The sequence below is a fragment of the Anoplophora glabripennis genome, unplaced genomic scaffold (assembly GCF_000390285.2).
Source record: "Anoplophora glabripennis isolate ALB-LARVAE unplaced genomic scaffold, Agla_2.0 scaffold245, whole genome shotgun sequence".
Lineage (NCBI taxonomy): Eukaryota > Metazoa > Arthropoda > Insecta > Coleoptera > Cerambycidae > Anoplophora > Anoplophora glabripennis.
In genome coordinates, this window is record NW_019416417.1 from 266,062 (window position 1) to 278,909 (window position 12,848).

At 30.9% G+C, this 12,848-nt stretch overlaps 1 protein-coding gene across 2 annotated transcripts in view; it reads right to left on the reverse strand.

Moving 5' to 3' along the window:
• Positions 1–1,438: 1,438 nt before the first annotated feature.
• Positions 1,439–12,848, reverse strand: part of LOC108905290 — a 282,262-nt gene continuing 270,852 nt past the window's right edge. For both annotated transcript variants that reach the window (XM_018708092.1, XM_018708093.1), the window contains one exon: positions 1,439–5,589. In XM_018708092.1, coding sequence (XP_018563608.1) covers positions 4,003–5,406 — 1,404 coding nt within the window. In that variant the 5' untranslated portion in view covers positions 5,407–5,589 and the 3' untranslated portion in view covers positions 1,439–4,002. The remainder of the gene's footprint in view (positions 5,590–12,848) is intronic.

Sequence of the window (12,848 nt, forward strand, 5' to 3'; positions counted from 1 at the left end):
TACTACGTATATTTTCTATAATATATACTACTTATGGTTGTCACTTGAAAATGTTTCACCTTCATCTTTTAATAAATTCCATGGTTCTATACTTGATTTCTAAAAGATTAATTTCGGATGCATGTGAATTATAATAATATCATTCGTAGAAATTAAAATACTTTCGGATATCGTACATCGGATTTCGGATGCATGGGACACCGGAATATTATCATTCGTACGAATTAAAATATTATCGGATATCGTACGTCGGATATCGGATGCATGAGACACCGGCCTTATTTAAACTATTACCATCACACGTTATAATAAAACATTATGCTCATAGTTATTTTTAGGTTTCTCGAGTGCTCAAAATTCAAACAAATTTCGATCTAATTTTCTTCAGGATATTCTTACAAATACATCTGACATGTTCTTTGCAGTTGCGGTTACGGGTATAATAAATTCCGATCATATTATGCTTATCTTCATTTTCAACATTTGCCAAAACGGAAACGTTTTTGAACATTTACCTACTATAATTTTTTAAAGTTTAATATTCATTTGGAGTTTTGGTTTTTCACATGCATTTTTAAAAAATTACAATAATGACATTAAAATTGTTTAAAGTTTTAATTTCGATACAACTTATCGAATTATGTACGACCACGTGATGGAGATTAAAATTCTGATAATATTTTATTGTAATGTATGATGGTAATATGTAGTTTAAATAACTAGGTGTATTTCACAGGGTCTACCAACACTTAAGAGTGTACGATAATTTAATAAACAAAGAAATCTAAAAAAAAATTAGATACATTTGGAACGAATACATTGAAGATGAATTTTTCGAGACAAAACGACTGAATCTGGTTCGAGCTGAGGCAATACAGTATTGGGGGTCACAAAGACTTGCAAAAAATGTAATAAAATTTCCAGGGTCGTATTTAAAAAAATGAAGTTGGTGATGTTCCTAAAGAGACGAAACGTGACATATTATTGATTAGGCCATTCGATAGAGAGCAAAAAGTTGCCACGAGAAAGTATTCTCCTTTTTTCAATATCACCTCAAACAAGGTTGAAAACGGATTTCAAAAATTTCGTTTTTTTTCAAATATTTCGAAAACTAATCATATTAGCCTTGATTTTTTAGGGGCACAATGTTGGTCCCCTGATTATGCAACTTTGTCCCATTTAAGCTACTTCGTATCTCTTACCGTTTCCGAGATCCTTGTAGCAAGAAGATTTTTTTTTTTATATGAAATACCCACCTCATTTTTCCACAGAGGGTCAGCCCCTGAATTTTTTGCACTTATTTATTTACACCCTGTGCATGTGTCGTTTTCGATGCAACGTTTCCTATTTGAGCAACCATCATCAAATTCACTTCACTTTTACAAATAGCAATGTTATCGCATTGTATAAAATAAAACACATGGTGTTTAGGGTTTAATGGATATAATTTTCGATTAATTTTTAGGTATACTGGCACAAAATATGATCAATAACAAAAATAAGTCATGTAATAAATACAATAAATACCATATATTCTTACGAACATCATTTTTCAATACAATAATTATATGCGGTACACATTATCCTAGATTTGACTTTACAGTTTGTACAACAAGATAAGACTTTATGCCTAATTGTTACTCGGGTTATTTACCTCTAATAATCGTACATTGTAATCACATAAAAATATTAAAACTGTTTACACAAATGCATCTTATTTAAATGACAAATTGTTTGTTATCAATTTTTTGACATTTTCATCGAGTACATGGAAAACTACATTAGTTATAAGTTAATAATACTGCAGTATACACAATATAGATTATCTGGTTTTAAATACATCAATTAGTGTTTTTGAAAGCCTTTCATTTAACAGACCTGCTGTTCAAATAACCCAAAATTTCCATCCAAAAACTTCTCTGCTTCAACAATTTATCAACTTGCTGTAGAAAACAAAAATAACAATAAAAAAAGACTATCAAAAACAGCGTCTACTATAGTTATGATGAAATGGAGAATAATATACAGAATATTTCCAAAAAAACTATACCCCACTAGTTGACACCTTTTAAATAAATTTTTTGTGTTTAAAAAACCACAAAAAAAAGAAAATGCGTTACCTTAGTAAAAAAAATAAACAACATAAGAGAATTAAATTTCCATGATATTTATTGTTTAAATGCAACACTTTTACGATACGTATTTTCCGACTAGAACTAGAAAAGCTACCTCAGTCAATAGTAGACTTATTTCCTTTAATATAAATTTCAATTTTTCAGTTTTTTCGGTTGTTTAAAGAAAAGAAACGATTTTAGCGCTGCTAAATATCTGCAACCGCCATTTTTTTAACTTGCGACTAAAATATGCCTTATAACTTCAAAAATATTGCTTCCCGTCCAATGGGACAGGATAGATTTAATAAGAGGTATATTTTTACAGGAAACATGACATACAGGATGATTCTCTTAAATATACCCCTACGGCAGCCCCAGAAACGTCAAGAGGTGGAAGCATTATCGAATGCCTCTTTAATATATCTCTATAATAATAAAAACAAGGACTTGAAAGTTTCATAAATTAACATAAAACATGGATGATACTCTCTATATTAAGATATATCATGTTACTTTTGGAATTTTTTAATAGAGTTTGATAAAAAAGACAATTTCACGTAGTGAGCCATGGAAAAATATTCTGTCCTTGCAGTATGATGACCTATTTCTATTATTTATAGTTACACAAAGTTAAACAATTATCAAGACATCTATGACAGTTTCAATAGAAATAAGGCATTAATCAAGAGCGTTGCCCAAATTTTTTGTATCATTTTCGTTGGGTATCTTTAAGTGAATCAGGTTGCATAGTGCCAACTTAAAACATTACTCTTGTATTCTTTCAGTGTTCTTTCATGAATATTTCAAAATATTCCCATGAAGAATATTCTGGAGATTTTACAGTTTATATTATATAAAAGATCAAATTTAGTAGGCATTCACTGGCATAAAAATTGATGAACAGTTTCCAATTTTAAGGAATTTTTGCTATATTTTGTTCTATGAGAGCACATATCTTTTAACGTGTTGATCTAGTGTTGATCTCTAATGCAACATATTTATCATCTGTTAAATCATACATTTTATACATGAAATCATACATACATACACAGGGTGTTCCGAATAAAACTCCTCATGCCATTTTATAAAAAATAAAGTATCATTTGGTATCTATGTATCAATAAGAAATTTTTAAATGAGAGAAAGTGCTTCATTTGAAAAACCATCAAATTAAATTGTGAAGTAGGTAACCCTAAGCATTTAAAAAATAAATATTCAAATTCGTTACTTTAATTTGGCTTCCAAAATTACTAGATTAAGAGTTTTATAGAGAACACCCCGTATATATTTTTAAAAGATATTAAAACATGTATTTGAGAATTTTACCAAGGAGTAAAATAAATGAAAATAAGTGAAAACTATTGAAAAGGAGTAATTTTTTTTGTTGGCACTTTTAGATAATTAAATAATAAATGAGAATAATACTATTCACTGTGATGAGACATAAACTGTTAAATTTACATGGTGAACATGATATTATTTATCTACCCATTTCGATACCTACGAATTTTATTATTATTTTTTTATTAAGGCAACTACGCATCACCTCCAATAAAGCAATTTGAAAATAAGTCATTTATAAAAATTTCACGTTAACAAAAGGTGATACCCCCACAAAGATCGAAATGGGTACATTTATAAAGCTTACAAAAACGAAGCATTTGAAAAAATATACAATATTCGCGTTTACGACTAAGAAAAATAAATAAAGCTTACTATAAAAATAAATCCTTTGCACATAAAATACTTAAACAGAAAGTTACTTGTACTGACTTTGTTACATACATGTTATTTTCACTAGGGATATTAAAACACACGACATTGTCAATCCTATATATACAACAACAACTATTTATATTACAATAAAAAAATCACATAAAAACTTGCATTACCTATGACTGGACTGTTTGTGTTTGCTAAACAAGAAAGCATAATCATCCATCGGGACTGCTCTGTAGTAGTCCGGATGCCTGAACTGAGCCTCGTCCAGATAAGCGTGTTTTCTAGAAAACCTCAAAACCAGAGGCTTCTGGAAATTCGACTGGCTCCACCTGGGAGGCAAGAGGAACATGCTGTTGGACTTGTCGCGATTTCTTCTGTTGAAATTGCGATTAGTGGTCGAAGGAGGAAAATGCCTTGCACCGTTACTGTAATCTAAATTAGTCTCCTCCGGTTGCGACTGCTCGCGAAAAACCACTTTCCGATCACTTTCCGGAGTGTCCGCCAAATGAGGAAATGGCGCGTCGTTGCTGACATCGCGAGTGTTGTGAATCGACTCTACTGACGATGGAATTTGCGTTTGGAACGAAATGTCGGTGTCGGGAAATTTCACAAAAGTGTTTTTAAAGTTCTGCGTAACAACCTCTTCCGGAAACTTGAATACTATTGGGGTATGTGATTCAGAGTTTGTTAATTGCACTTTTGGAGCAAACGTAGAAATTTCCTTATTCCGTACAGTTGTCGGTTCAAAGGTTGTTGTGTCTGGCAACTCCTCTGTAGTAGTTATGATGTCTTTTTCCAAATTGTCAGTGCTTCGTTTGGTATTATGCGACAGGGTGGAAATTGCGATGTCTTCCTCAGTAGTCGTCAGTGGTTCTGTGACAGGAATCAATTCCTCGGTCACTGTGTTAGTTTTTTCACTGCTCAAGTCCGTCATAGGTACTAAAATAGTTGTCGTTTCATCAGGCTGCTTCGTTGTGGTGGCCGCCAGCTTTTTTAAAAAAAATTCTTGTTTTTTTTCATCGTCCACGCTACTACCTCTTTTGTCTACGTTAGCGCTCAGCATTTTCGTAGGTGATATAACTATAGCAACATCAGTTTCTTCATCATCATCCTCTTCACTTTGTAAAGGGATATTCAACTGTAAAGGTCCTTGCGTGGACATTTCGTCCTCCAACTGGTAATCCTCGTAGTCCAAAGGTCCAAATTTATCCTTCAGTCGTTGAATTAAAAATCCATAATGAGCGTCCTCATCTATCTTTATGATTGGAACGCATCTGCCCATCACGTCTGAAGTGTACCCGTCCGCACACGGAGGTAGTGAATCAGGACTAAAGGTAGGAGCGATGAACACCGATTTTGGAGTTATCCTCCTGCGTAGCATCCCATCGGCGTTGGTTTGCTGTTTATTCTGGTTCTGGTCATCCAGCAACAGCCATGCTTGCCAAGTCAAGTCTGGAGATCTCTCATTCAAAGGCTTCGACGGATAACAGTAGGCAGTTGTCACACAATAGAGCAACAAAATAACAACGAATTTGCACGTTTCCATTATTAAACAGTTCACTTTTAACATCTCAAGTCATTGTATCAACACTGAGACCAACGCGTACTTTCACTACGCTCGCGCTTGTTCCCGATAACGATTTGTTTTGGTGGTGTCAGCCAGGCTACTGCGATTGTTTTGAGCGGTGCTGGTGTACTGAACAAACGAACATCTGGAGCGGGCTCGGCCTCTGCAATCTCGGCGCGGAGAAATCTGCAAATAAAATAATAAATTAGTAAGTTGCTAAAACAACAATTATTCTTTTCTGTTTCAAGTGTAAGTTTCCATTTGGCGCTTGGCAAAAGGCCACCGCTTTTGACCATTTTGACCCGCGTGGGCCTTTATCATAATATAATTTATTTATTTGATATCGACACTTGTTTGGAGATATTTCAGGGCCGTATTCGGGGGCATAAATCAACTTAGACAATAAATTTTGTCGGCATGTTTATGAAACAGAGATGATGAATATACATATGTAAAACATGGAATGAAGAAAATTAAATGCTAAAATAATGAAAAAATATCCTTTACCAGCCAACAACAATAATAAGCATCATCCCAACTGTACCTCTTCCAGAATCGTACATGTCCTATTAAATTGTTATATATACGTAGATGTACAAATATTTTTAATCGAAAATAATCGGTATTATTATTGAAATTATTATTTTTGATTTTGGGGAAAAAGAATCCTTTTAGAACTTCAAAATTTCACTTTTACAAAAAAAAAACAATCGAACGAGCGACTCTCAAGTAGGTATAAATTTTATATTTTTTAAATTAGAACATTCTTGAAATGTGTATATTTCTCTGATTTCAACAATATAAATCTGTCATATTTCTATCAGTAGTTTTTCTCTAGATAAAACTTTTAGTTTATATCAAACCCCCATGTTTTAAACAGAAACCTTTAAATAAAAAATGGCATAAAGAATGTCCCATTATTTTCACACAAGTCTGTGGTTAACAGCTTGACCTACTTTTTAACATCCTATAGATGTATAAGAACATTCTGAAATTTTTCTAGTACCTATTTAACCTATATTCACACTTTTTCCTAAGGAGACCTGTATTTGTACAAAGCACTTTTTTTCATTTATTTTTGTTGTTGATGAGATGCAATAAAGATTAACGATTTTGAAAAAAAACGATAAAAAATAGTTATAACAAATTTTCTTGAAATAACAATGAAATAAAAAATAAAAAACAATTGAATATTACATTTCAGAGATGTAAATAAAACTTATGTTTTTTATGCAACATTCTGACACAGAATCCTTTCTTTTTCTTTCTGATTACAGCTACATATACATGGCATATATTTGATTTGATAATTTGTACAATATTGTAAAATATATTTTATTTACTGACCCTCAATAACAGATACTGTTGCAATGGAACCAGTGCATATTCATTTAAATGCTTTTCTTTATTTATAATATTTTTTTATTATTCAACTGTCCTTTGAAACATGTAGGCAATTAATGGATTTGATATATTGATGAAAATAATGCCCAAACACTGAATTGTATCAAAATGCAATTGATTTACATAAAATAGCTTTAATGTTTATACCTTGAAAATAATTTTCTGTAAAAATCATGTAAGTACCATCTGAATCTGAATGGAAATTTTACGCAGATATCAATAAGAAATAAGTTCATGTTTAATTTTTTTTTTAAATAAGCTTTTAGTGATATTATTTTATTTTCGTATTCTTCTCAGCAAACCCTTTCATTTGATACCCATATCATGGGGGTGCATAAAAAATAACTGGTTCGCCATCTTTGGGAGTCCGACATATTCGATTTAGAATGACGTCACTTAGCTAACCATGCATTGTCATCCAAACTAAATCTGTATGCAAAATTTCAGCTCAATCGGTTGACCCATACTAACAAGGCAAGTTAACTAAAAGTTTGTAATAATAAAATATATGTACATATAGGATGTTCCATTTGAAAAAATATAAGTTTATGTTATAAAAAACAGGAAGTTATAGAACAGTATAGAAAAACCCCTGTATCTCTTAAACTAATCAAAATAGAAATGCGGTTTTCGCCATTTCAACTTCTTGAAAATCTAAACATTTTTTTTCTATCTTTTTGAGAAATAGGTAAAAACCCTTCGAAAGTATAGAATTTATCTCACCTTGTACATAATAATATACTTTTAGTAGAAACGGCATCTGAAACTGTATTTTGAGTTAATTACACGAAAAATGTTGGGGGTGGCACATTTGCTTGAATGATTCCTTCACGTTCATATCATTTAATCCTATGTGGCGGCTTGGAATAATAAACCAAGCTATTTATCGCAGTGATACCAATTCGGCAATTAATCCGCAAAATTAGATTTCTTTTACACATCATAAATTCATCCCCTCCATGAAAAATGATCTAATTTTGCAACTTAAATACGTTTAGGACCTTGCATCTTACCATAAAAGTCCATGTTTATCGTTTTTAAATAAATGTTCTTTTTGTGAAATTGAATATGTATTCAAAATATTATCGATCTATTTTATTTGATAGCAAACTATTTTTTTTGTCAATTGTCAATATCAAATTTGGACCATCTCAGTATCTAATAATTGTTTACGTTTGGAATCAGTTTTATTTACACAAATTTCAACTGTCAAAAGAAATAAATATCGGCAAATTGCGCTGAATCCGGTTCTGAGTAACAGTTTAAAGACCTTATTTTCTCATTATGATAGACGGAATATTATTAAATGATTATTTACCATAGATATACCTCTTTTTTGAGAATATTGTTTAATTAAGACTAATCAACATTCCGAATATTTTTTAGAGAGCAATTTAACAATTCTTGAGTTATTTTACCATTGTATTTGAAACAAACTTAATCGTAAAGTATCAGCTTGTGAAAAAATCTAAGTATCTAGATTTAAAATAAAAACGCTTAGTATTACAATCATTTTTGAACAGGGTGAGAATGCTTTTTCAGTTTTCTTCTTTCTATACTTTAACAGGAATTTTTTTTCGGATTGTCCCTACAACAAGAGATTTCCAATTCATGAGAAAAGATTTCAAAAACACGCGTATCTTCTGCCCCCGAAAGTGGAAATTTCAAAAAAGAATTTTAATAGAATTGAAATAACGTTGGACAGATTTTTTAGGTTTATTTTTCCAGGCAAAAAATGATATAGTCAAACATTTTAATGACCTTACCTAGTAAGGAAATATTAAGAATTGTGAATATCCGAAATGCTGATAAAATCATCAAAATATTTTTACATATTTGTGAAGACTAGTTTTTTTCTATGTTCTCTATTTTCTCTAGTGTAGCAAAAAATTTAAATAGTAGGGAGAGTATAAAATTATTATTAATAAATTATACTATAGTGGCAGATTATTCATTGAAAAAAATAAGATTGATGTGTACATTAATTTTATGACGTATATTCTTTTGTTCTATTCATTGAACAAAATGAAGTTAGGTACTCTTTTGTGACCATTCCAGTTCAACAAATAAAATAATTTAAAAATGTCTTTCAGGAAATAGGAAAGGAGTTGTGTGTCAAACATTGATCTACATTCATGGCATGATATCCACGATGTGAATTCTCTGAATGACAGTGCCTATCTTTCGGTATTTTGCCAGAGTATGCGAAAAGAAAGTTTTCGATGCGCCACTGTGAAAGTTGTTACTGGCGCATCCACCAAATTTATTAAAATTCTAGGGCTTCTCCCGCAAAATACACAAATATTGAGGCTTAAAGATGATAATTGGGCCAAATATACCTTTATCAAAAAGTTGCTGCATTTCGAAACAAGTTTGACGTAGATTAATCAAACTTGTTTGTGTTGGCGACCCTCTTCTTAATTTTAAACATAACACGCTAAGTTTGACAGCTCGAAAATTTCTCATGCTACGAACTAAATGAAAAAGATCTCTATTCTTTGAATTACAATTGTTAATCAAACGAAGTTAAAAAATTTTCAAAATACTCTGTCGTCTCGAAATTCTGAAATTCTTAGAAAGAGTGTTTCCCAACATATGCACCAGTTTGATATACATACAAAAAAAATGAATGTTTATCTTTGTTTGGATAAGTTCTAGCTGACGTTTCATTGATCTACGTCTAACGTCTCTCGAGATATTTGCGTATTTGTAAAGTTTCTTAAAAACTTATACTATCTAAGATATATTTTTTACTCATTTGCCATTTTTTTGGCTTCAAAACTACCTGGTACCTTCTTCACTCAAATATAGCCTGTATAAATATTCAAAACAATATACAGGGTGTTCCTAAATAGACGTTAGAAACTTTAACTGCAGGGAGAACCCATCGAAATAGAAAATTTGCTATCAATAGAGTAAATGAAGAAAAAAATTTGATTGTATATTTGTAATATAAGAGCATTACATACTGCAATGTTACTACTTAACTTTTTTAATCCGAAATACTATCATTTTTTTTTTAATAATTTTGTAAATATCGGAAAAGCAAAAGATGTATTTTTTCTAAAATTAAATTTTGGGGATAAACCCCCTTGGTTGATATACATGCGGCATGCCTCACATTCAGACAAAATTTGCTGTTGTTTGTGATATATGCCCCAGCTAGTTTGTTGCATCGAAACTGAATTCATTGATAAAAAAAACGAATTCGCAACGCAGACTGAAGAGAATGAATCAAATAGGACAAATTCAAAATAAAATCAAAAAGTTAAAAGTCATAAGTGAAAGTACAGGATAAAAAACCAAGTAAATAAAGATGAAACAAAATAAGCAGTTTTTCCCGGGGGAAAAAGAATGCAGTTCAGAGGAAATAAGAAAACAAGTAAAAACAGAAATCTATTTCCATCACACAACACTTCATACAAGTGAGTGTGGTAGACGGCAAGTTCAAAAGTCTTTTGGACAGCGAAAACAGGTAGAAGGAGAATCAATATACCTCAAATAAATCAACCAATAAGGACTAGACTCTATCATATATGACTATAATGAGTCAGTTTGTCGACTAATTACCAATTCTTTTTTTTATAATATAAATTGTAATTATGCAATTATAGTGTTGTTTTTTCAATTACGATAGTAAGAGTTAAATTCAACTAAATCAATAGTTTGTAACAGAAAAAAGGTAAGCAATATTATATATTAACATAAATTTTTATTCATACAAGTAAACTTCCCAGCATAGAATTTTGGCAGACTAGCTAAAAACATATCCAACATTCAAAACAATAAAGAAACTTCTAATCGTCATAATAAATAAGAAATTGCCATACATATCATATACAGGGTTACAACTTTGTATTCGTTCTGTATAGAAATTTTTCTTATTTTAAGAGTTACAGAAATGGGTAATGGGCAAAAATGTGCAGAATTTTATGACGGACACGGATTCGTTTTTAAATTTTAAAAATTCCGAATAGTTCCGAAGATATTCTAAGAAAGCCAATTTTATGTTATTTCTTTTTTTAGTCATATTTCACTTGTTTTTCAAAATTTTAGGACAAAAATGTGTATTAAATAAAACACACCACATAAATAAGACATAATGATGTGAGGAATCGATTTTTGCTGTCAGTATTATCGTATCTCTATTGAATTTTTGCCTCATTAGAAGAAAGAGGAAATTCTCTTTACAACGATAATGTATGGTATTTTCATAAATAAATAACCAAGATATTGTAGCCATGCGAAAAATTTGAATTTTTTTCAATTTTAAAATTAATTTAACATTTCTTATTTTAAAAACTTTGTGACAACAATAACAAGAGCAACGAATAGAATAGAATGGTATATTTAAATTTTATCACAAATGTTCGAGATACATACCACCACTTGGTGGTCTAGTTACTTGGCCGCCGAGAAATCCTGATTTGACCACCCTGAACTTTTTCTTTTATAGTTATATTAAGGATCAGCTATACACAAGGCACTACGACAATGAGGAAAAATTGAAAATAAATATTTCAGGAGCGATAAATCCAATACCTCCTTACATGATTCAAACTGCTACTCAGAGCAATTATGAACGACTGCAGAAGTGTATAAATAGTAATGGTATGAACTTCGAACATTTGTGATAAAATTTATATTTACCATTTGTTGCTTTATCTATGTTGTTTTGTTCGTTGCTCTTGTTATTTTATGTAAATTAAGGTTGCTGTTTTAAAAAGTATTAAACATAAGAAATAGTAAATTAATTTACAAAAACAATTCAAATATTTCAGATGGCTACTGGACTTTTTTATAAAAATTATAAGTGCATAGTTATAACGAGAATTTCCACCTTCTAATGAAGCAAAAATTTAATATGGCGTCCATAACAGAAACAAAAGTTAACTACCACTCAGTGCACATTTATAGAGATACGTTAATATTGACAGCAGAAATCGATTCCTCACATCATTTTATAATAGACTACACATTTTCGTCGTAAAAGTTTGAAAAACAAGTGAATTGCGACTGAAAAAAGAAATAGCATAAAATCGGTCTGCTTCGAATATCTTCGGAACTATTCGAAATTTTCTAAATTTAAAAACGAATCCGTGGTCAGCATAAAATTCTGCACATTTTTGCTCATTTAACCGTTTCTGTATCTCTCAAAATAAGAAAGATACCTGTATTGGACAATATTAATATGATAAAAGCTGTCTATCATCGTGACACATTAAAACATAAACAACTTATTTTTAACACTAGCGTGTATGCACGGATCGTAGAAAAAATATTGTTTTTCAAAAGCATTACTCAATTCAATAAAATGCGTCTCAATTTTTCTTTAATGGCCCGTACAGACCTGCTTCCGAACCTCTGGTAGATTAATGTCTATTGCCCCTAGCGAGTGCTTTTATCGATAACAAACAATTAGAGAGTGTGTCTGTTTGGGTACAAAGTGTTCCTGTAATTGAATTAAATAGCCATTTTTAATTACGATTAATTTAATCTCGGAGTGAAGTATGGCTCACAGTGAGCTGATAAACGGTTGAACGCAAATACGTCTGACAGTAAATAATGATAACCGCGCGCTACCAGACTGTTTGGAAGCAGAAGTGTAGACGAGTATTTAAAAAAGGGTCATAAAAAATGTTTGGGTGAACAGATTTATCCGGGATTCGTGGAATACTTCCACATTACTTTGAATATTTAAGTATAATATGCTTTTGAAAATACATTTTCTATTGGAAATACATATCTACATATATTGTATTCAACAACTTCTTTTTAGTGTACAAGATGAGTCAATAACTCTTCATCATATTTTACTCATTGTTGTTCATTACTGAAAATATCATTTAAATGGTAATTTAAGTTAATACGTTGAAAAAGTAAGAATAATAATGTCAAAAATAAAAAAAAAAAACAACGTTCTATAAGATTGTGAAGATTTACGGGGCTACAATTAATATTACATAAGTGAGATAGATATTTTATTAAATAATTTACATGGTTTAAAAACTGGCAGCTTAATTAAAACATTGGTGCAATAG